General features: G+C 43.7%; 1 protein-coding gene across 2 annotated transcripts in view; it reads left to right on the top strand.

Annotated features, from left to right (window-relative positions):
- KIAA1549 (KIAA1549 ortholog) overlaps window positions 1–26,053 on the top strand; it is a 190,624-nt gene that overhangs the window by 53,925 nt on the left and 110,646 nt on the right. Inside the window, exon 2 of one of the 2 annotated variants that reach the window (XM_075007368.1) lies at window positions 21,964–24,732. In XM_075007368.1, coding sequence (XP_074863469.1) covers window positions 21,964–24,732 — 2,769 coding nt within the window. Of the gene's footprint in view, window positions 1–21,963; window positions 24,733–26,053 lie in introns of those variants that run through there. The other variant, XM_075007378.1, reaches the window with a different exon arrangement.

The raw sequence follows: 26,053 nt of genomic DNA, 5'->3' as shown, positions 1-26,053 counted from the left end.
ATGTTTATAATATTAACTGCTATTTTTAAATGAGAAATTTTACTATTTTATTGATTTTTAGAAAAGCATTGATCTTTATCCACCCTTATAACAATATATTTCACATAAATCAATATGTCTTTATGGGGACGACACCTTTTGTTTTTTGCTGTTATTAAAAAAAAAACAAACATTTCCTGGCATCTTAGATTCTTGAGCAGTAAAGTAAATGGTTTTGCAGGGTAAGAGCAGTACATGAACGAGAGGTGTGTAGCAGTGCAGCCGCATTGGCGCCATTGTGCTGCTGTAAACTGTCTAATGTATTTATTCCAAGCTGATGGGAGAAGCATCTTCTGCTGGTTTAGCAATCCCTCACACTACCCACTCCTGGAGCAGTGGTAGCTATGTCAGTGGGATAGCACTGTTCACGTTGACAAAATATGTTGGTGTAATTTACGTCGCTCAAGGAGTAGTTTATTCACACTAGAGATGTAAAAACTCATTTAATTAAGTGGTTAGCTGAGGGATCAGCAACATTTCTGAGGCAGAGTACTTAAGTTTGACCTTTTGACCTCTATGTAAGGTCTGAGGGCCTTGATACTTTTTAAAGTCACTAATAGTCCTGCTTACAACAGCTTCATTAATAAATAAATGAAGATGCAGAGCTTTACCAGTAAGGTGGTGGTTGGCAAGATTAGCTGGTCTTTTGTTAATCCATAGGCAGCATGGCTTTGAGCTGGGAGGAGGAGGGGCAGGGCTGAGCTCCCACCTCGAGTGTCAATAAAAATCAACTTATGCCACTTGTGGCACTTGTGCCTGGGGGTTTCTGACCCCCAAGTTAACCAATTTATTTAGGCTGGGACATGGGGTTGGGGCAGGTGGCTGCTCTGGCCAGGCTGAAGAGCCCCTGCCTGCAGCACTGCTGGGCCAGGGCTGCTCTGGCTGGGCTGGAGCACCCTCCACCTGCAAGAGGCACCGCAGGGCTGGAGCAGCACCTGTGCACAGCAGGTATGCACCCCCCCCCAGTTAACTGTAACTGGTAAGCCTCATCCATTAAGGGTGAGGCTTACTAGTTCACCATTAACAACCCACCTGAGCATCATAAATTATGCCGACACAAGCTGTAGCATAGCCTAGCACTGCTATAAAAGATTCTAAGGACTTCAGCTCCTTCCCACCAGCTGTGTGAAATCTGCAGAGTAATTTTTCATTGTAAAAGTGCATCTGTGGCTTGACACTATGTAATTTTAAATGAGTCTTCTGCCTAAATCTAACTTGTTTTTAGTCTACAGAGTGTTTATACTGCAGGGGCACTCATTTTAGCATTTCATGGAGTTTTTACAAAGGAGCAGTTCAAAACCAAGTGCTGGTTGTCTGCGTTAATGGTGACAGTTAAGTCAATTTCCTGTTGTGTGGGGAGAAAACTGTAGCAGGCTTACTGAATGGGGGAAGGAGAGGTATGATAAAAGGTAGATTTTTGGTGGTTTTTAACAAGATAATTATGCTTGTTTGGAAGATTTGAGTGAATGTCTTGTTCCATAACTAGTAGTTCAGCAGTTTATGAAATACGTCAGGTTATAGTCTAAGTTTACATACGACAGTTCCTGTGGTTTAAAAATACAAGGTTGAATTGTTACACAAAGCAGAGGCAGTTCTGACACTTTTTTTTCACTTTGTTTCTTCCCTTACACACTCCTGTTCCTAAAATAAAATTATTGTGGATATGGAGAAGCGCTCTAATGCTGTATGGAGACTAACATCCCTCTAGGTAACCTCTGAAATACAGTTCTTCCCCCTTTTAGTAGCTTGGCTACTGTGCTGGTTTTCTTGTGAAAGCAGGTACTTGCCCATTGCACTTTAATTGTCTGCTCCTGCAAAGGCACATTAATTCCTGAGGTTGCTTCTGACCCTGTTTTTGCTTTGGAAAGAGATTCTTTTTCTTCCTTCTTTTCATGCCTCTGTGGCTATAATATGTTCTTTCTAGAATCAAAAGGTATTAGATGGAATTACTAATTTTTAGTGCAAGAGGTTATAGGGATTAGTTTACGAAGAAACAAGGTGATAAAGAGGCATAGCTTGGCTAAGCAGTAGCTAAGGAAAGGATGTTAATAGTCTGAAAGAATTGGATGAGTTTAAACACCAAGGATGGAGAACAATGCCTTAGTATATAGTAAGGTCTCAGGGTATGCAAACCCCGAGTACGCAACCCCACTCTTACGCGGCTGACCTCCGATTCCTACAGTAAACCCTGGAAATGCACAATTTCCAGTTGTGCTTAACTTGCTCCCTCTGGCCCTGGCTCAACCCCCGCTCCCCCGGCTTTGAATGGCCCCGGCTCAGCCCTGCCCCCTCAACTCTGCTCACCACCCATGCATAGCTCCTGCTCAGTCCCTACCCCCACCTCTGGCTCTAGCTCACTATCCCTCAGGCACGACTCTGGCTCAGCCTTCCCAGCCCTGGCTCAACCTCCCTGCAGGCTCACCACCCGTGCGCAGCTCCAGTCATTCTCCACCCCACGCTTGGCTCTGGCTTAACCCCCGCTCCATCCTGGTTCAAACCCCCCATTTACAGCCCTGCTTCAAACCCCACCAGCTGCCCCTACTTCAAAGAACTGGACCGCCTCTATCACTGCCCATATAGACCCAGCCACCACCCCCCTCCCTCGCCACTCCCGCACCAGCCCCTCCTTCCTCCACTCTATCGTTGGCTCATCAACTGGCCCCCCTCCTCCCTCCCATTCTGGCTTCCCCCCCAATTACCTTCCCCTCCCACAACATCCCACCCACTCCAGGTTCCTCATGGACCATCCCTCCGACTCCAGCCCCTTCCCCCCATGAGCTTGACCTCGCTGCCCTGGTCCCAACCCACCTCTCTCCATCTGGTCTTGTGTAGCTGGCCCGCATGCTCCTGGCCAGGGACAGCCATGAGGAGGAGGCGGCATCCCCTGCTCCCCCCATGCCGACCCCAGCCAGTCTGCGGGGACTGCGGCCCAGCTGTGTCCCTACCTCCTCATGCTCCTATCCCCGGCCCAGCCCCAACAGGACCCCCAGACATGGGGGGTAGGGGCAGGTGTGGCCAACAGGGATCCCATCCCTTGACTCCTGTTGTGGGGTAAGGCCCCCCACCCCAACCCTCAGCCTTCTGGGGCGTTGCAGTCCACCTGCCCTGGACTGCACCACCCCTGTGCACAGGTGCCCCAGCCTCCTGGTTCCCTCAACCCCCAGGTCAATGTTCCTCCCAGCCTCCCCTGTACATAGCTCCCCCAACCCCCTGTTCGTAGTTCCCCCAGCCTCCCTGTAAATAGTTGACACTGTTATGGAAAGGCACAGGCAGTTTCACAGCTCAGTAATAAACAGTTTGTTGTGTTGTTTAACCGTGTGTCATCTGTGCGTGCATGAGAGTGGTGATGGTGTATGTGTGGGTGGCGTGGGGGGGTCACTGTGACCCCCGGGTGAAGCCCTTGCGCAGGGCCTCCTGTACCCGCACCTTGTCATGCTGGGTCTGGTGGTATGGGGCAGCAGGGAGCTACTCGTACCATGCCCTGCCTTGGTGGCACACCCCTGCACAAATGACTCCTGCTTAGCTTCCACCAAGTTGTGCAGGGTGCAGCAGGCCCCGGCCACCACCGGGACATTGTGGAGGCCCACCTGCAGTGTGGTGAGAAGGCATCTGAAGTGCCCCTTCAAGTGGCTGAATGCCCACTCAACTGTATTGCAGGCCTAGTTGAGCTGCTCGTTTAAAAGAAGTCCTGGACAGGCAGGGTGTGACTTGTGTAAGGTCTCATGAGCCGGGTAGGCCGCATCCACTGCAATGCAGGGCAGCATCATGGTGTCCACACCAGTGAGCTCCCACCATCTGGCGGCCCAGCCCTGAGTTCAGGAACACCTGGCATGGGCACGGCTGGACCAGCCCACGCAGATGTCTTGGAACCGTCCCTTTATGCCCACGAGCGCCTGCAGGACCATAGAGTGGTAGCCTTTCTGATTCACATAGAACCTGCCGCTGTGCTCCGGGGCCTGGATGGCGATGTATGTACTGTTGAGCACCCCGGAGCAGTTCGGGAAGCCCAGCTCCCCAAAGCCCTGGATGGCGTTGTCCGGGTCCCCAGCATGGACCAGCTGCTGCAGGGGGACCTTGTTGATGGCCCAGGTGACCTGCAGAGTATGGGGGGAGACTGTGCTTGTGGGTTCGGGATGGCAGCAGTGTGCTCGCCCATCCCCGTCCCTTACAGGACATGCCTCCTCGGGGTACTGGCCCACCATCCCCTGCGTGCCTGCCCATGCCCACCCCCGGCTCCTCCCCCATCCTTACTGGGGTCTGCCCCCCTGCATCACAACAGTGCCCCTTGCCAGGGAGCTCCCTGCCTGCTGCCCGTAGTGGGAGTGTGACCTCGTTCAGGATGGCCCTGATGGTGGCCCTGCCCACCCCAAACTGGTGGCTGATGGATTGGTCACTGTCCGAGGTGGCCGGTTTCCACAGGGCGATGGCCACCCATTTCTGGAGTGGGAGCACTGGCCTCATGCGGGTGTTGCGATGCTGGAGGGCTGGGGTGGGCCAGTGGCACAGCTCCAGGAATGTCCCCTTGGTCATCCTGAAGTTCTGTAGCCACCGGTCGTCGCCTCAGTCCTCCAGGACCAGCTGGTCCCACCAGTTGCTTGTGGGGAAGCCCCACAAGCGATAGATGACCTGGGGGACCAGGTGGGGGTTTTGCACCCTCAGGACGGCCTCCAGGAGGGTGACCACCCGGAGCTGCTGGAGGACCACAGCCAGCACTGTGGCCAGTGCACTGGCCAGGACCTCAGTTGGGGGCGTCGGGGGTTGTTTGGGGTCCATGGAAGCCTGAGTTGCCTCCTCCACTTGCTAGGCCTTTGCTTGCCTGGGGCAGCTAGCAGACCCTCAGCGTGTGCAGGCCGAGGATCTGGTGGGGGGGCCTTTTAGTGGGGCAGCTGGCGACAGCCGCAGAAGGGCTTGACCACCTTGCGACCCTGCCTGTGGCATTTCCTGGCCCTGTACTTTCAAAAGGGCCCCTTGGGACGTGTGGACTCTATCTTTCAAAAGTGCTATGGGGCCTTTGGGAGGGCGGTCAAACCGTAACTCCCCACTTGCCAGTTTGGATGCTCCCTTTCGAAAGGGTGTCTTTTGATGTTTAGTTTCTAGTGCCATCCTTTCAAAATGGAGTTGTAGTGTAGACTCAGCCTTAGTTAAAACCTCAGTGAAAGAAGGGAAGCATTTCTTGTAGTATAGATGGAAATTCTTAAATGTGAATGACATTTTGAGGACAAATGGAATATCTTGCTTTTTTGTGAAGTATTGTTTAAAGGTGCTCTCTTTTTCTTGTTCTTTTTTTAAAAAATAGAAAATTTATGACTGGAGGGTAAACTCAGTGCTATTTGTTATGTGCATTTTTATGAAGATCTACTATAATATGACCGCTCAGAGGTTACTTTCAGGGCATCCGTAGTTCTATCTGAAATTGTGGCATAGTTTTGGTAGATCAATTTTTAAAACAAAATCAGATTCCTTGTGTAACTTTAAACACTGCCACTCTATTCTATCCTGGCATTTATAAGGTGCCAGTCATTATGGTATCTTGGTATTGTGTAATTCAATACACTTATTATGTAATTCATTACACTTTCCTTTTGTTTAAGGCCACCGTTATGTATATAGCACCCACGAGCCTTTATCACAGACTCATAGGACTGGAAGGGACCTGGAGATGTCCTCTAGTGCAGACGCTTGCACTCATGGCAAAACTAAGTGTTATCTAGACCTTCCCTGACAGATGTTATCTAACTCAGGAGCAGGCAAAATATGGCCCATGGGCTGAATCCAGCCCACCAAATTGTCAGATCTGGCTCGCCATCATCCTGCAGTCCAATAGCAGCCTTGGGCAGGCTCCCAGCATGCCACATCCTTGCGTGCTGCAGGGGAAATGTAAGCTTTGAATGCTCTCCCCTCTCCTAGCACAATATTGCCTCTCCCATTGGCTGGAAACTGAGTCATGCTTGCAGTGCAGACAGTGCATGAAATTGCCCCTTTCCAGGGAGGAGCGATGTATGTGGTCCCCACCCCTTGGTGCTCTTGAGTGGTATGTGTGTGCACAACAGGCAGGAAGCCTTCCTGAAGATCTCACTGGGCTTCTGGCCAAGAACTAGCTTAGGTAAGTGCCTCCTGGCCAGAGCCTGCACCTCTGCCCCAAGTCACAACCCAAGCCCCCTGCACCCCGTGCCTGCAACTCATTTCTCCTCCCAGATACTGCGCTCCCAATTCCTTTCCCCAGATCACAACCCCTTCCTGCCCAAGGATGCAACCCAACCCCTGCACCTCCTCCTGCATCCCTCCCTCAGGTCACAATCTCTTCCCAGTCTCTGCATCCTCTCCTGCAGGTCAGACTCCTCTCCTGCATGCAGACCCTTCCTGAATCATGCACCCGCTCCTGCACCCCAGTCCCCTACCCTGAACTCCCTTCTCCGTCCAACCTCCAGACCCTGCATCTCCTCCAAGTGATTCTGAGTGGCTCCCCCATCAAAATATATTGTCCAACACTTTTCTGACTTTTACCTAAAAACCTCTAATGCCTTTAGTGACAGTGTATTTTTAAGTTTATTGTGGGCCCCTACCTCCTGCACTCCAAGTGCCAGAGCGGGGAGAAGCCTTGAGGATTGAGCAGGCTTGTAGTCAGGGGAGCAAGCCTGTGCCATGGTGTTCACATTGCTCCTTCTAGCACACTAATTCAGGTAGATCTTGCATGTGGCTGGTTACTCAGACCTGGAATTACACCTCCCAACTGGAAGAGGTACTCCTGAGATCTGAGAACCTGGCACACGGCATGCTGGAAGTATTCATGCTACTCTTTGAAAAAGAAGAATAGTGCTAAACAAACACTTTAAAATGTGAATGTATTTGCTCCATGTACAGCCAATGAAGTGGTCTCATCCTGTTCTCTAGGTAACAGAGGTAAATCCAAAGAATATACTGTGTCAAGACCCTATGGTATCCCACAGAAAATCAGACTCCATCTCTGTGGTCAGACCTCTGAAGTGCTGCAGAACTCCAATGGAGGGACTTTTGGGCATCTAAAATCAATTTTATCTTTTTATCATGTTAAATTTAAAAATAAAATTAGTGTGCTTATCTGCTTTTAATCTATTACATTTTATAGACATTTTTAATTTTCCAAGTGGTGTGTTTTATTGAAAGTGTTACCCACTCTATGGGTGTGTTTATGCCTTGTGAGGGTGGAGTCTGCAGACATTGACTACCTGGTGGATCTTTCAGCACTTGGCAATGGGTGGGATGAAGTTTGAACTTGTAGGGTTATGGTTGCTAGTGGGTTGTTCACTTAAGTGATCAACAGAGAAATAGTTGACTCTGAAACCTAATTATGGCCATTTAAACTACACATTGGGATGAATGGGAGTAGTTCATAGTAGTTTTGCAGCTGTTTCAGGAAGCTTCCAGATTCAGGAGGACAGTACTTTATTGGTTTGTACTCAGTTTGTGTTTTGAATTACTTTTCAGCCAAGTGGGCTACAATTTTGAAAAATAAAGGTTTATATTTTTGGGACACGGTTACATAGCATGGAGTGTGGGGTCAGGGATGTTGTACAGAAAATCTTGTGGTTGCAGAACTGTAGAATTGCTGGATAGCTGAATGGAGTTTACCTAGCACTGTTTGTAATTTTTCCCGCTTAGTTTGAAGACATGCTTGCATCGCCGCTTGGGTGCCTTTGAACTTATTTCATTTTTTACTCACCTCACGGTAAAGACTGTCACCAGTGGAGGAAAGCAAAATGCAAGTGTCAATTACTGTTATGAAGGAAGTTTTCACAAAATATAAGAAGCTGGCTGCCTCTTGCCTTCCTAGAATACAGCACACTGCCTCTCCCACCTCCCCAGTTTTAAATGTATTATCTCAGAAGTTTTAGAACATTGCTATCAGAATGAACTGTTTATAAGATGTACAGTAAGAGCTCTGTTGTCTGGAACTCGAATAACTGCCCTGACAGGACCAGCTGCCTGCTGCGGAGCTGGCTCCCCCAGGCCATGGTCTAGCTGATGCAGGGCTGCATTCTGGCTACTGTGGGGCAGACTTCCTGGACTGGAAGATCAGCTGCGTTGCAGAGGCTGGTGGCAGCTGAACGGCCTCCCCATACCTTGCGAATGGTGCTCAGGGTCAGCTGAGTGGGGCCAATGGCCATGCTCAGCTAACTGGCAAATTTGATTATCCAGCAATGTCTGTTCCCCAGGGATGCCAGATAATCAAGCTTTTACTGTATTTTATGTTTAACAAATAGGAACATTCAGACTTCCCAACATACACTTTCAACCAAAATGGATTTAGCCTCTGTCTAGTCTGGCTGAGTTGCAGAGACTTGTGTCAATAAAACATTAATGGCTTACAGTCCACCCCCGCATCTTAATGAAATATTTACAGTAAACTTCTTCATGCTGCCATTCGCGTAAAAGTAGTAGAAACAAATCCAGGATGTTTGAAGCTGCTTTTAATTGAGATTGGCTAAGGTCTCATTAATCGTGTTTTACTGCCAGGTTTTAAGAAGCTTTTTTTGTTCATATAACTATTTTAAGTAAACTGATTTTATTGAATAAAACAAAGTGAAATCCCTTTAAGCACATGAACTTTCTTGTTTTCTTGCAGAAAGCTGCTTATACACATTGAGAAATCAGTGTGGAAAAAACTTAGTAAAAATCTCTTCAGTATCATCTCATGCAGACGAGGATCAAGTTTTACTGAAATAAATAACTACATCAGATATCATAAGGAAAGACTTGTTGGTTTCAGCTCATTATTGCTTAAGTTTGGAAGCGTTTTTCTTTTGAGAAATGTTATGTACTAGATTTGGAGGAAAACAAGTCAGTTTTCATTTAAAAAATAAATTTTTCCTTTTAATTTGTGCAGAAAAGATAGAGATGTGGGAATGCAGGGACTGTTTTCTCTGGGTTTTGTTTGCACACAATAGAGTTCTAGTCCATGAGAAAAGATCCTAGGATCTAGGTGCTATAGTAATACAAAAATTGATAACTGAATTTCAGAAGATGTAGTCTGATATGAATTTAGTTATTTTCTATTAATAGAGCGAATGAGTCTCAAGGGAAATATCTCATACAATTGAGATTCTCTGTAGGTATAAATCAAATGATCATTTTGGAGACATAGTATATCTGATAGCTGACTGAGTGTCCTTGAGAGAAGAGGCTAGCATATTTTGCTTTGTCTTCCCGAGTAAAATAATCTGGTGACATGTAACTGTACTTCCTTGTTCAATATCCATCATGGCTTTCAACAGGGGAGTTGATTTTTATAGCATTGTTCCTGACTTGGTAATAGAGCTGCCTGTCCTTTGTTCCCTAAACAAGAGGAAAATGGTGTGGAAAAAGCAAAAGAAGATGACTTTCCATGCCCCAGAATGCCAAATGTGTGGACGATACAACAGTAAAGAAAAGAAAGTTTGGTATGATCTGGGATCGATTTCTTCAGCTTGTGAAACATATTGTTACAACTTTGAGGTTCGTCATTTGATACCCCAGTGATGTCAGTGAGAAATGATCTCAAAGGGGTAGCCATGTGAGTCTATAGCTTCACAAGTAACAAGCAGTCATGTAGCACCTCAGAGACTAACATATTTATTAGATCATCAGTTTCCCTGGGTAAGACCCGTTTCTTCAATGATTGAAGTGATGATTGAATCAATCATCTAAAGCAGTAGGTCTTATCCATGAAAGCTAATGATCTAATAAATTCACTTGTCTCTAAGGTACCACAGGACTGCTTGTTACTAGTGAGAAATGAGCATTTTGTCCCTTTCAAGGAGGCAGTGGGCACCTGCCAGTACTGACGCCTGTTTGAATATTGGTCAGAAAATCAACAAGTGAGTAAACCACGGATGACAGAGTAGCGAGCAGTGTTTGGATCCAGAGCAAATCTGATATGCTTCATCTTTGGGTTCTTTTGGGAAAGATGTTAACTGCACTATTCACTGGAAATAATATACTGAAAAAAACTTCAGTAATGTAAAGTTATTCATTTTCCAGCTTGGTTTTCTTCCTGATCTTTGCTGAGGTCTCCATAGTTATTGCTTCAAATCCCCATGGAGCTGCTTTAAACTGCAGTACCTAAGCACATCTGGTTGCTTAGTCATAAAAAAGGGGAAAGTAATGGAAGTAAACTTAGTGTAGCGTAAGACGTAAAAGCTTATAACTGCAGTGATTAAAAGTAGAATGAATTACTTAAATGTGATTTTTTAACCCTTTAAAAAGTTTTTTGTCAAATATATGTTCCAATAACTAAACTTTTTTCTTTGTGAGTCTTGAGAATTTTGCTCTTCAGAGAGAGAAAGATGACTTGTAAAATGGTTATCTGCTTTTGTTCTCCACACGTCCCAGCTCTTATCCCACAACCTGAAGTCTACACTTCTTCCTTTGCGTGCAGGAGGATACTGCATATGCTGGGCTTGTGAACATACAATGGTAAAAACTATAAATTGAACCATTGGTGGACTCAAAGACCTTGAGACTATATTAATATCAAAGTAGTATTGTGGAACCATTAAACTGGTTGCCTGGGTGGAGAAAGGCAGACAGTTTTCTCTTGGTTAACTCATCAGGAAATGATATCATTCTCTGGGCAGTAATTTGCACATGTCCCAAGAGGCAAAGCCACAGTGGTACTTACTCAGTCTCTGGCCTATTAGTAACTGGATCTTGGTAACCAAAGCTCATCACAACTGTTTGAGTGTGTAGTAACAAGGTTTCTTGTTTCTGTATGAATCTCTTTAAAGACTATAGAAAAAGTTTTATTTAAAACTATATTTGCATGACTACTCAATAATGTCTATTTAATGGCAGACGTGTACAAGTTAGGCAAATTATACTGCACATGAGTTTTAGCTAAATGTGAATAATAGTAATTAATTTAATAACCGTGTTTCAGGAAGTTACTAATGTACTTAAAAGTGCATGGAATCTTATTTGTTGCAAAGCTTGTTTGGATGGACTCTCCGAGAAGGGGAAGCATGCAGTAATATCTTGAATGAAATGAATCGTACCTTTGAATCTCTGTGGATAGAAATTCAATACAGTAAATCCTTGATTTTTATGAACCCCGATTTAGCAGACTTCAGGAACAACGGATGTCTGCCAGCCCCACTACTGTTCCCCAAGTCCACTAAATTGGGGCCTGTAAAATCCTAATTCCTGCCCCTACCCTCCAAAAAGTAAGGCAATTTATCCGAGCTGCTGCTGAACCCTCCACAGTGGCCTGGACCTCCGCCACATGCTCCTCCCACCGGGGTAGGGTGTGTGCACAGGCAGACGGCACTCATGCATGCATCCCACCAACGGTAGGAGAGTAACAGAGGGAAAGCCGTGCTAGTCTATGTATTATCAAAACAAAAAAGGAGTCCAGTAGGGATGGGAATTTTTTAGGTCATTATAGGGGCTCTTTTGCATACTTGGCTTAATCTAATTCTTGACACACACACCCCCGCCTCTTCTGCCCCTCTACTCTCTGATTTGTTCACCTTGATAATATTTTTCTGATTTGTCAACCTTGATTACTGTTTTTGGTTCTCTGTGCCTTAAATATTGAGTCTGTTTTGGTCTGGCTATGGTCTGAAGAAGTGGGTCTGTCCCATGAAAGCTCATCACCTAATGAATTATTCTGTTAGTCTTTAAAGTGCTACTGGACTGCTTTTTTTGTTTCAATGGTAGGAAGAGTGTATGGTGGCTCCTCCAGCGGTGCGGCAGCGGGTTCTGGTGAGTTGCCAGCATTTTGTAGGTTGAGGGGTCTGGGGGAGCCTGGAGCTGGGGGGTGGGCAGTAAAACCTCATATTTAATGGACTTTCAGGTTTAACAGACACCCCTGTCCCCATTAGTCTCTTAAATCATGGGTTTACTGTACTTGAATAATCAGAACATAGTACGAAGAATTGATGGTGATAGTTAAAGGGAGATTAGAGAGGCTACAAAAAGAAAATCCAATAACGGGATTGGAACTATCCTTACGTTGGCTATGCGTTGCCTCAAAACAGGATATATAGATAACATTTCTCAAAACCATTAGTGACAGCTAGGCTGCGTCTGTGAGATAAATTTGAATGGTTAATATTGATTTTGTAATGCTGGATTTTATAAATTTGAATTTGACTATCCTCACTTATCCCACATTTCCGTCATCCCCATAGCATTCTGGGCATGTTCGCTGGTGTTGGTCATCATATTCCCATATTGCATTTTCCTCATTCACCTCCCCTGGTAAGCAAACATCCATTTTTCCAGTCATAAGGAAGGAAGACCCGCCAATAAAGATGGCAAAGTTAACAGAAATCTTTGTTTTGTAACTGAATTATCAAAGATTTTATAAAAATCAGCAAATGCGTGTCTTCTCAACTGGCCATTCACTGACTGTCCCCCTCCTTTGATTGTATCTAATCCCTGAAAATAACACAGGGACAATAAGAAGCTTGAAAGAGTTGATAGTAGAGATTTGGAAAAAAGGGAGTTGCTGAGGAAAGGGTTTTTGGGTTCCCAGTTCATTATACAGCTTTTGTGCACAGTCTGTATTCTCCGCTGGCTTTCCACCCATTCTTCCCTGCATGAAGGGATGCAAAGTTAGAAGAAAGGGGATGGAAGAGGCTAGGAAAATAATTTTTTTTGTCTTCCCTCTTCACTACGTGGAAATTGCCGACACAGGATGGCAGCAATGCCCCGAAAATCTTAGTTGCTGGGGGAGACTTCCCCATGGCTGCAGCTAGCCCCCAGCTCCTTGTTGGAGCATGGGGAGAGGGTTCAGTGGGGGGCCAGTTGAAATAGTCCTTCCCCCCCCCCAGCGGCAGCAAACCCCCAAAAATCTTGGCCGACAGGGGAGACTTCCTCTGGCAGCAAAAAGGCCCTGAAAATGCTAACTGCCAGGGGAAGACTTCTTCCCTGCAGCTGCAAGCCCCTGAAATTCATTCCCACCCTTGGAGCCCTAACCCCACACAAACAAGGATGTGGTGCTGCTTGGCAGCATGGTCAGCACCAAACGGCAGGCATATCCTTTTATTGGGTCGGGGCTCCCCGCGTGATGTGGTTGAGTGTGGGACAGACCCCGACTGCATGGTGTCTATGGGGAAGGGAAGGGGGCCCCTGCACAAATGTAAACTGTTGAGAAGATGTGCTTGCTTAAGAGGGCAAACAACTCCTCCCACAAGAGCCTTACTGCCACATGCTGTGGCAGTGCAGCAACTGGTGCCAGTCAGCGCAGAAAAGAATAGCAAATGTAGAGACAGAACCATGAGCTCTGTGCTGGGGCTATTTGTAATGGGTAGATGCACTCACAATACTAATAGCAAAGAAAGACAAACATTTCTCAACCCATCATACAAACGTGAGCCCACAGCCACAGGTTTCCTTGTCCCAGTTTTAGATTCCCAGTCTTCGTGTTACCAAATTCCTGCGCACCTGGAGAGCAGTGGCCTGAACAAAGCTGTGAGGGGCATAATTGGTTACACGCGGGACACATTTGGAGGCTAATTCGTTTGATTTTAAGACGTGGCACTTTTACACAGGCCTTTATTTGCACTTTCAAATTCCAACTTGATGGTATACCCAGCCTGTTCAGACAATATTATAATATCGATGTTAGTGCTCCCTAAATCGCATTAGTGGTATTTATAGTGAAGACGGTCATGTGGTAATATCGAGCTAATTGCCTTACATTTAAACTTATCTCATAATGTGGATGTAGTCCAATTCTGGAACCCACAAGGAGAGAGCCAGTTCTTGATTTTAATCCTAAGTGGTGCACAGGATGTTGTCCAGGAGGTGAAGATAGCTGAATAGCTTTTTCATGATAACCTCAGTAATTAAATTTAACAACTGGGGCTTGGGGGAAGGAAATACCGGAAAACCCCACCACAGTAGAATTTAATTTTTAATAGAGGAGCTACATAAAAATGAGAGAGCCAATTAACAGAAACTTAAAAAGGACAGTCACAAGAGTGAAATGCCTGCAAGCTGCATGAGTGCTATTTGAAAGCATTGTAATAGAGGCTCAAACTGAATGCACATCCCAAATAGTAATTTTTAAGACAAAAGTACCATGATAGTTGAACACTAGAATAAGAGAGATTGTTGGAGGCAAAAAAAAAAAAATCTTTACAAAGTGAATGTCAGATCCTACATAGGAAAATAGTAAGGAGCATAAACTCTGGCAAGTCAAGTGTAAAAGTATAATTAGGCAGGCCAAGAGAGAATTTGAAGAGCATCTAGCAAAAGATTCACATCCTAATAGCATTTGTTGTCAAGCACATCAGAAGCAGGAAACTTGCCAAATCAGTGGAGCCGCTAGATGATCAAAATGCTAAACGAGCACTAAAGGAAGAGAGGACCATTATGAAGAAGCTAAGTAAATTCCTTGCATTAGACTTTACTGCAGAGTATGTGAGGAAGAGTCTCGCACATTCTTTTTAGGAATCAGATCTGAGCAACTGTTGCAGATTAAGGTGTCATAAAAGGAGGTTTTGGAACAAATTGGTAAATTAACCAATAAGTCACCATGATGAGATGGTATTCATTCATGAGTTCTTAAGGAACTGAAATATGAAATTGCAGAACAACTAAATGTGGGATATAAATAATTTAAATGGGCATCTATGCCAGATGACTGATGGATAGTTAATATAATATGATTTTTATAAGACCCAATAAACAGCCGGTCGGGTCAGACCAAAGGTCCATCTAGCTCAGTATTCAGTTTTCTGACAGTGGTCAGTTCCAGGTGATCCAAAGTTTCCAGGAGCTAAGCTGCAGTCACTGATTCTTCTTAAAACAAAACCTTGTTTTAATTAAAAGGGGGAGATATACCACATCCAGGAGCTCACAGGATGATTTTTACTTTGTAAACGTAGGGGAGAAAGAAAAAGTAGATCAGATTTAGGGAATAGTCCATCCTGAAAGTATTTTTTCAGCATCATACATTCAAAAGGATGTTGGCATTGACATCTCCCTGGAGGATGAGTGTAAGCCAACTAGATTTTGATTGATTAATTGCTTTTTAAATTATACAGGCTTCAGTTTAACTATTGAATGTCATCTTTTTCTATTTTTTCTGTTACAACTTTGCCTTTTTATTTGCCCTACATTAATGATTTCATCTTACTCTAACGCAGTGGAACCACTATCTGGAAATTGACCCTTAAAGTTTTTCCACATGAACATTTACTCTGCAGTAGGCTTGGACGTGAATTTACCATGCACTAGCCTGCTATGCAGTAACTGTCCTTGTGAATCCTGCTGCTGCACTCAAACAGTTCTTCAGCATGCTTTGATCTAGTTCAGTGATTTTCAACCTCTTGTGTTTTTTTTCTTCACTTACAAACCACTAAAATAATTTCAGATGGAGGTGTGCACTGCTCTGGAAACTTTAGACATAATTTGTGGACCCCTGGGGCTCTGTGGACCACTGGTAGACAACCACTGATCTAGTCCTATTTTGGAGTAGGGCACTCAGGGAACTATGATCAAATCAGAGAGATTCATGGAATTTAACAGAGAGTTTTGCCAGGTTGCATGATTTGAGTCTCCCTTTAACCCAGTGTATTATTGATCACCCTCCACATGAGAGATTCCTCATTCTATGTATTTGTCACATACAATATTTTGTGCATTTGCAGTATTCTTAATTTATTACACTCCCAATATTCCAGTTCTAGTATTTGATTTTTGGCATCCTAATGTATGTTCTTGTGGCAACCCTCTCTCTCCCCCTCAGCTCAGATGTTTGCCAGTCCCTCCGCAGTCTGTAAGGAATTAGATGAAAAGGACATAACCTGGAGATGTATTATTGGCTGTTGTGCATTACCTGATCAGTGCTGGGAAAGTGTCAAGAGCTCATGGCCATACTGCTCAATGTGAATTTTGAACTTGCTCAGAGTGAGAATGATGAGTATAAGTGCCCAGGCTTTTGGACTGTTCCCATAAATATAAGGATAGTACTAATGCTGTTGCCTCTGTTACACACAGTCAAAGAAATGATAGATGATCAGGTGAGACCAAAGGGTTTAAGTTTAGTGAAAGAACCAAGTGGCTTTTTAACGGCCTCATCTCAGGTACCATTTGTCCTTGAGGTTTTTGACCCAAATCACTTATTTGGAAAAAAAAAAAAAAAGGAAAAAGAAAAAGAAAAATCAGTTCTGTGCACCTTTTGGGGGGATTTAGGAAGAAATAAGCAAGCAGATAATAAAATTAAATAACCATGTTTTCTATTCAAAGTCACAGTTGGAATTAAATCTGTCAGTTGGTCAGATCATCAGGTACAAGAGGTAATCAGACCATTGGACAAAACAAGAAATAATTACTTATTTACTGCTGTAGCAGACTGAAGGGTGTGGCTGTTTTGCTTTAATCTTAATGCATCCCCCCCATTAAAGAGCTACTGTACATGGTTGAGAGATTGCTTTAGTTGATATAGGGCATGAGTGGGTCGCATGGGCAACCTGCAACCCACAACCCACTGGGATTTCATCTGCAGCCTGCACACCCCTTCCCTGTACTTCCTACTTCTCCTTCCTAGGACTTTTGGAGTGCAATGAATAGCCTGATTTGTGCTCTGTCCCCAGTCTTGAAAGATCTGTGTTGGAACTGTGTGCCGTGTGTTCTTTCTTTCAAAGTACAAAAATAGGAAATGTGTGGTCCCCACCCTAAGGAATCCATTCCCAGCCTTCTAGAGAGGGATAATGGCCATGCGGCCTGTACTTGGCATCCTCATACATTATAAGCCTAAACTAGCTCTTAAAAATAGAGTAAACATCCATATTTTCAAACGTTCTCTCATTATACTGGAATTAAGTTTAACTAGTACATGACCATGGCCACATCTCTGATTTTCTTGCTTGATGCAAGGAAGCGTAATGGTAGGACTACAACTGGTTTAGTAACTTTGGATCTAAAACCAAAAGAGCTGATTTTACATCTAAGAAATATAATTTTTTAATATAAAATTGAAATCTCTATGCCAACCAAAGTCTTTGCTATGACTACTTTGTTCAGATTTTTCATTTATTCCTGTTTTTTTTTAATTTCCCCCCAAAAACTGAATTTTAGAATTAAAATATATTTGCCACCTCAAAATTTCATTTGTGGAAACTTAATTTTTGATATAGCAGAACTATAAAGTTTGTGTTGCCCTTCTTCACCCCCCTCTCCCTAATCTTCCTTTTCTCTGCTTTGTTTCACACCTTTTTAATTTCTATGACAATTAAAATATAATATACATCCATTTTCATATAATTTCACTGGTTTAAATTAAAACTAAAATATAGCAAATAGAGCCATTGTGGCTTTCCATTTTTCTTCTTCCTCTTTTTCCACTAAAAATGTCCTCACAAGAATGGAAAGAGATGCATGTGCTCAAGATCCGGAAATGAATATTATCCAGATGTTCTGTTACTTGCAGACAACATAACCTGCTCTCGAAATTGAAGCAGAACTGTAGGACTGAAGGGTCACCGCCCTGGCTTCAGTGATGCAGGCTAATAAAAAGCTACTTTCAACTGGCATGAAATTCATTATTCCTGGTTCATGTGATAGGGAGACAGAAAAGTTGACTGTCCTGCTTAGTCATGAAAGAATATATATACAGAGCCCCAGCTTTTATGAATAATTGGATATACTATTAATTATTAAAGCTATTGTATCACTTTTCCTGTGGTGGTCCTTGTTTTGTATTAAATTATGTTAAAAACTTACGATTTACAGAGCTTTGGTGTGTCATTCTTTTCTTTCTCCTTTGTTGTGCCACATTCTCTGCAGGGATTAGTTCAGTTTTACTCCTGAAAGTGTTGGCAGTCCAACCTCTGACATTGTGTGGTTAAAATGAATGCTTTTAAAAATGGAAAACAACTATTTATTAAATGCTTTGCACACACTCAATTGCTTTGACTAAGCTTATAATTTCAGACATTTCCTTCAAAATCTTTTGTGACAGGACTTCTGTGGGAGTCTGTGTGAACTGAACATGTATACTTCATAATTAGAAGTGCAAAACATAAAATATCTAGTTTTCAGGCCAACTGTAATTAGAAACCTCCCTTTCAAATTTTGCAATCTACATATGTACTGTTAAGGAGGTTGCCATCTTTTTGCTGAAACTCCGTGTAAGGCACATAGTTGAAACAAAGTTTAACAGGTTTGATAATCTTAGGATATGTATACACTGCATGCGGAGGTGCTTGGATGGACATAGCTGTGCTATCACAGCTAAAAATGGCAGTATAGATGATGTTGCCTGGACTTCAGCGTGGGCTCTACAGGCACGCTAAGGACTCTGGACACAAGATCATGTTTGAGCTCTGCAGTTCTGTGGGTATCCACTTTATATCTGTGGATATCTGCATCCATAGAAATTTGTGGCCCATAGCTTGAGAACAGTTATTCCACAAAGGACAACATTAAATGATTGAACAGCTACTGTGTCTTTGACCCTTTCAGGAATGTTAACTGATTTTTCAGATGCATTTGCCATTATTGCTGTAGTGATGATTTCTCTGCACCAGTAAAAGATGGTCCCCTCCTGAGCTGCATTCAGGTATTTCCATCTCCTTTTGCTCCCTGTGGCAAGTGGGGAAGATGTTGGTAAAGGCCTCTCGAAAAGGGAAGCATGCTATTCCTTAACCATACTGACAGTGAAGTAATTGTGTTACTTGCACATTGCCTTCAGAGCACTTCGCATGTCATAATTTAGGATCCATTGTTAGTAATGCATTAGTCATAGTAATTTCTTTTTATGTAAATGGTCTAAGTATACTCATGGCTGGCTCTCTTGAATGTTATTGAGCAGAGTAACAGGAGAGAGCTTTGTTCTTTATCTACAGAATAATGATATTAAAATAGCAATGTACTGTTACTGATAAACTTTTATTTCCTGTGGATGATTTGTGTAAATGCACATTCAGAAGATGGCTAATGGAGAAATTTTTGGTTTGAGCAGTTTGCTGGTCCTGGTTCAGGCTTACAGACCTCCACTTCCAAGTGTTGGGAAACTGTAATAAGTTTTGTACACTAGCATACTAAACAGCTTGGTCTGTTCACTACAGTATGCTACACTGTAAAGGGAATTGCAGGAGTTTCTAGTCACGGGCTGCAATATCTGTGACTGCATGGCCTGCTGACACCACTGCATCAAGTTCATATAATGCAGAGAAGATTAATGCTTACTGATGTAGGAAATTGCCTCATTTCATAAAAGTCTCGGGCGCCACTCAGGCTGTATCTACACTGAGAGATAAATTCAAATTTAAGGCAGTTAGCTTGATATTACTGTGTTACTGTCTTCACTTCAAATATCATTAGCTCGATTTTGGGAGCACTAATATCAAGATTACAATATAGCCATTACCTGATGGGTGTAGCATCAAACTCTAATTCAAAAGTTTGATTAAAGGCCAGCGTGGAAGTGTCATGTCTTAAAATCGATTTTATTAGTCTCCAGAGGTGTCCCGTATGTAACCCACGATACCTCTCACTGCTCTGTTCTGGCCTCTGCTCTCCAGCTGCACCAGAATCAGGTAACAGGAAGACCGTGAATTTCAAAGCGGCAGCAGGAAGCCTGTGGCTGTGGGCTCCTGTTTGTATGAGAGGCTGAGAAATGTCTGTCTTTCTTTGCAGTTCGTGTTGTGAGCTCATCTACCCATTACAAATAGCCCCTGCAGGGAGTTTGTGGTTCTGTCTCTGCACTTGTTCTTTTTTTCTGCCCTGCCTGGTGCCAGTCGCTGCCCCACCGCACCACGTGGCAGCAAAGCTGTTGTGAGAGTCAGGCTTGCATAAGAAGCCGAGAAACTTCTCAGTGGTTTACAGTTGTTCATGAACACACCCACAGACACCCTGCAGTCAGGGTCTTTCCTGCACTTAGCCACATCACATGGGTAGCCCCTGACTCAATAAATGGATGTGCCTGCCACTTCGTGCTGACCATGCTGCCAGGCAGCACCATGTCCTAGTTTGTGCCCATTTAGGACTCCAAGGACAGGAAAGATATTCTGGGGTTTGCAGCTGCTGGAGGGAAGTCTCCCCCAGCTAAGATAGTCAGGGGGACCACTTCAGCTACCCCCCCCCAAATCCCCCCCACACTGCTAGCAGGGGATCACAGGGGCTTATAGCCACTTGCGGGGTGGAGGAGTCTCCCTGGCAGCTAAGATAATCAGGGTCTTGCTGTGGCCAGGGGAAGTCTCCCCCAGAGACTAAGATAGCTGGGGGACTGCTTCAGCTACTTCAACATTCCAAGCGGCTCTGCAGCTGCAGACCACAGCACCCCACCAAAAATATTTTCAATAGTTTGCTGTCCATTGTTGACATCTGCTGGTTTGCTATTTCTGTTACCAAGTCTTTTTGCTAATATCTGCTGTCTGTCGTCATACTTTGATCCCCTCAGATACATGGGGAAGGGGTGGGGCAGGCGGGCTAGGTGAGATTCCTGTTTCCGCTGTAAGTTCAGTGTATGGTATTTCACTGCCATCACCTGTGTTGGCAATATCTGTGTACTGACGGGGAAAGCCAAAAATCTTTTTTCCTAGACTTTTCTAATCTCTTTCTTCTAACCTTGAGAATGCAGTCCAGGTTCTTGTATTATTTTCAGGGATTAGATGCAATGATGGGAGGGAGAACACTCAGTGGATGGCCAGTTGAGAACACAGCTGTTGTAGAGAAGCCGTATACTGCACCAGAAGGCCAAAAACTCTCCCGTAAAAAACTCTTTCCGATCTTATCTTTCTTCAAGCTTTTCAGGGTCCCTGTGTTATTTTCAGGGATCAGATGCACTCACAGGAGGGGGGGAAGTCAGTGGATGGCCAGGTGACAATTCAGTTACAGAAGGGATCTCTGTTAACTTTTTTGCCATTTCTGTGGATGCCCTACTTTCCCCTCCTTCCAACGGGAAAAATGGACGTTTGTTTACCATGGGAGGGGAATGAGGACAATGCAATGTGGGAAGATGATCTCAAAGACCAGTGAGCATACCAGGAATGCTATGTCGATGAGGGAACTGTGGGATAGGTTCCCACAATGTACTAATGCAATAGCCAATATTTGCCAGCCGAGTATGGCAGCAATATGATGACTTTGTGAGGAGCATGTGGGGAGGTGAGAGTGGTCAAATTCAAACTTCTAAATTCCAGAATTACAAAATCTATATTAATAAATACATATTTATCTCATAGTGTAGAAGCAGCTTCAGCTGTTTGTGCTGCACCCCCTTACAAAATTTCGTGCCCCCAAAGGTGCTCAGACACCACTTTGTGCACCACTGGTCCAAACTTCTATAGTCTAGCACCATCTGTAGTACTGCATCCCTGTGGGTGCTCCTGAGCTGGAGCACTCATGGAGAAAAGCTGGTCCCCACGCTTAGCAAGTCCTCCTCTGCCTGCCCTTCCAGATCTTCTGATTCACTGCAAGCTCAGGGAAGGATGAAGGGGGAGAAGTGGGGATAGGGAATGCTTGAGGAAAGAGGGAGAGTGGCTGTGAAGTCCTGTGGTCGCTGGCCAGGAGTGCATCCCAACTGCTATGGGGCTTAATGTGCTCCCACAGGGCTCCACTCCTAGCCCCCGCGCTTGTGGCTCAGCAGCCATCCTACCTCTTCCTCTGAGCACCCTGTCTTAGTCTCTGCTTAGTTAATGCCAGCCCCTCTGCTGCCACTGAAGCAGAGCCCAGCAGCCAGTGGCAGCTGAGGTGCCAGCATTGACCTCCCCTGATTTGGCAAGTTCCCTGGTTCTAAAACAGTCAGGTCTCCAGGGTCTTCCAGACTAGAGAGGTACAATCTGTACCATCATTCAGAATTTTCATCTTGGTTGTCACTTCATGATTATTGTGTCAAAAATCTGGGACAATGTTGCCTATTAAATTTCATTTGTAGAGTTTTCTGATTGCTGTCATAGTGCTTTTGCATTTGATTACATTATAGCTAATCACAGTTTTTCTTTTATTTTTCAGATGGTTTATTCACCTCGCTCTCAGTGGGGTCTAAACAACATCAGAGTACAGGGAGCAGTGAGGCACACATGGCCTTAACACAAAGCACAGTAGAACCCCAGGAATACAATATTCTTGAAGAAGTTTTATCATCACTTACTACTCCTTTGGATATGACTTCATTTGACAAAGACAATATGAGCAGAAGTTCAGAAGGAAGAAGTATGTCTGTGGTAAATGTCACAGAAACTAGCTATGAGGCATTCTTAAGTGACGATGGATTGTTTAGCTCATTTTTGAATGGTCATTGGACTCCTTCACTAAAGTCTATTGCAATGGAGAATCATTCAGATAATCCAATAGAGCCGCCAATGGAAACATTACAAACTGTGTTTCTAACACCCTCATTATCTGTCCTTTCATTGCCATATGATGAAACAGAAACAGCACCACAAATGACAACATCACGTGATGCCTCTGGCCACAGTCGTGCTTTCACACAATTGAAGCCTTTTGTCCTAGATGATATAATTTCACCTGCAAGCAAAGACTTTCTATTGTACCCAGCAAATACAGATATTTATTTAAGTTCCATGACGACAGAGGTGGTTGGACCTGTGAAAAACATAGATGGAAGCTATGCATCTACTTCAGACTCCTCACTGTTTTTGCCTTTTTATACTACTTTAGAAGGATCATCTCTTATGAGACAATTGCACGAGGATAGTCAAGTTACACCAGATGCTTTGGTAACAAGTACTGATCAATACACTGAAGCTTTCCCTGATATGAATAGCAGTGCAACAGAAACTTTGGATATAAGGTCCTACTCTGTTGCAAATGTTTCTTGGGCAACACCTGTTTTGCTAACCAGCATGGATCCTACTTTGTTTTCAGTTAGTCTTCCACGTGTGTCTTTCCCAGTTCACTCAGCTTCTGGTTCCACTGTTTCTGATACTTTTGTTGTTGATGACTTGTTTACAGATGTGTTTTTCCATAAATCCTCCAGTACAACACCAAATTTGCCTGGCAATTTAGAAATACCAAGTCAAAGTGAGCTCTTCAGTGAGTTCATAAGCCCAGTGCCTTTCACTAGACCATATGCTTCATGTTCGTACTGTGATTTGGCCTCAGTTCCATCAGAACAAATCTTTTCAGCAGGACACACAGAACATGATGTTGGTTCTGGTGATTATACTGAAACATTGTCATTCACAAGCTCTGAGGGAAAAAGCATTACTTCACCTACAACTGTAGTTTCTGACTTCTATGAACTGGAGGAGTCAACTCCTGAAATTTTTGATACTACATTTCCATCAAGACCTGTTGTTTCATTTTCTTCAAGACATGCTGAAGTCACTGAGTCAAGCTTGTTCTTTTCAAACAGGGTGGACAGTGGTCTTAACATAATGGCTACAACAATATTTCCTTCCTACAGACAACCCTCTGAGGAAATATCATGGGATATCACATCTGTTCAGTTCTCTTTCCCTATTACTGAAATTGTTACTTTAACATCTGATGTTAGAACAAAACCTTCTGATATCACCAGCATTCTCCTTGAATCTGCATTTATCACAAACGAGGCTGTTCCAACAGTTACAATCGAGCCTACAGGGCTGGTGGAATCACCTGACTTTATCCCCTCAGAATCTGTACTTTTGCTTGAGAAAACACCTCTTGCAAGTGTTTCATCAGACAGATCATCTGTAAATATTTCAGACTTTTTATCCACACCATATCTTGTTGAATCTAGCAGCTGGTTATCTTTATCATCTGATGTATCCACTTTTTATTCAAAAATGCCAAGTGATTTATCAACACTATTACCTCAGGTCTCCCCTACGCTGCTGGAGACATCAGTATTTTTTGATGCTTCCTCTAGTTGGGATTCAGTTGAGTTTCTTGCAACTGACAGCACAAGCATAGAGATTTCTCATCTCTCTTCCTGGCAGACTTCATATCTGTATTCCAGTACATTCTCTATTCCAAATACACACAATCCTGAAGTAATATCATCAAGTTTTTCCTCTGATTTTTCCAAGTTAATAGAAGGAACATCCATGTTCCCAATGGATTCTGAAGTTTTGTTTACCTCAGTTTTCACAGCAGCTACCTCTCAGTTAGAGTCTTCACTCTTTTCCCTGGAATCGGTGATTCCTACACTGGTGCTGTCCGTTCCTGACTCAGAATCTGTTCTCACCAGCGATATCTTGGTTGATGAAACACACTTGACCTCATGGTTTACCACCCTTCAGACAACTCCTGTCTTAAGTGTGTCTTCTCCCCTTCTCTCAGCTGTTACAGCTTCAGATGAGGATACTGGTGCTACTGCTATCCACACGTTGCTTTTAACATCTCTCTCCAATGCAACTGCTAGTACAGCATATTTTGCAACAAATCCATATACACTGTTGTTAAGTACAGATGTGAGTAACATTACCGCTTCACCTACAGAGTCAAGGCCTGTGGTCACATCATTTGTACCCACAGAGCTGCCTCTGTCCACCAACGCATCCACTGACTTTGCCACACCAACAAAACCTAGTGTAATTGGTGTTACCAATATAACAAGTGCTACTACCACCACCAGCACCGCTAACACCAGTGGTACCACAATGGGCCATAGTACAGCTACTGAGAGCAGCTCAAGTACTTCCTCATTCACTTCTACTGGTGTAGTGGTCACAACTCCATCTGAAGCTATGGTTATCACCTCTGCCATGACCACCACCCGACAACCATATGTTTGTGACATCACTGTTCCTGATACTTACTTAATCATGGCTGGTAAGATATTGTTGACTTATTTCAATTATTTTCTATAAAACTGCTTGTAAATTATTCCTTGTTTTCCCTCCAAAAAAAAAAATCACTGTAATGATCATTACCTTCTAATACCAATCTCATGATTTAAATTACACATGTCTGGGTGGTCAATAAATATTTGGAAGGGACACAGCATGGAACTGAGATTACTCAGGCTAGGTCGATGTGGAGCTCTGCTCAGTGCTGCTGCTGGCAGAGCTATGCAAAGTGAGCTTCTGGAGATCTCAAATGGCTGCTTATCTGCATACTTCTGAAGCTCATTACCATAGCCACGCAAGAGTTCAGTGCTGGCAGAAGGGAGTGCTGGCACAGCAGAGGCCGTGTGGATGTGCCTCTGCCAGCTAAACTCCCCTCTGATGCCTGTCCCTTATGCCTTCAGAGGCGGGTTTAGCTGGCAGAGGCATGTCCACATGGCCTCTGTCATGCTAGCACCCCCTTCTGCGGGCACCAAACTCTGGCGGGGCTATAGTAATGAGCTTCAGGAATATGCAAATCAGCAGCCATTTGCAATCCTGAGAAGCTCACTTTGCATAGCTCTGCCAGCAGCAGAGGTGAATAAAGCTCTGTGTAGACCCAGCCTAAAAGAAAACCTGCAGTTTTGTTTACGTGTAGTTGTTATGAAGGGTCAGCTTTCACTGCATACAGTCTGGGTTTGTATCCCTTGCTCATACAAACTATACAATGTATCTGCACAAAATCTGTCCCTTGGGCACTAGTGGGGTGTAAATAGTGCTTTAAAATTGATCATGCATACATGTAGACTTACTGAAGCGCCTTTATAATTTTAAGACTAAATGCACAGTGTTCTTACAGAACTGTTAGGTAGAATAATTATAATATAGCATGGTGAAATAAATTTCCCTTTGAAAATATTGGGACTATTTATAAATGTCATAATGTAAAATCAGCTTCAGAACATGTGAAATTGAAGTGAGTTTTTATACATGATGTTTAAGGTTTTATTTTGCCATTTGAACCTGAGCCATGAGCCTTGTTTTGGGTTATTTTCAATGGACTTGGTGTGGTTATGACCAGAAAAGTGATTTTTATATGCTTAAAAATAAAGTTGTCTTGTTACTGCTGAGCTAATACACTACAGTTGTGAAAGAACCATATTTAATGTCAATCAGAAATTTTCCATTTAAGCTTTTTTTTTTTTTTTTTTTGCCAGAGTATGTGTGTTTGATATATAAAGCAGAAAGAACAGAGTTTAATTTTTTCCAGATCTGAGGGTGAGTTGCCTGTGCTAGTTGGTAGGAAACAGCCTTTTTTAACTTGTAAA

Source organism: Carettochelys insculpta, chromosome 1 (genome assembly GCF_033958435.1).
Source record: "Carettochelys insculpta isolate YL-2023 chromosome 1, ASM3395843v1, whole genome shotgun sequence".
In the NCBI taxonomy this organism is placed as follows: domain Eukaryota; kingdom Metazoa; phylum Chordata; order Testudines; family Carettochelyidae; genus Carettochelys; species Carettochelys insculpta.
The sequence above is the reverse complement of the archived record's forward strand: the minus strand, read 5'-3'. Positions and strand labels throughout refer to the sequence as shown.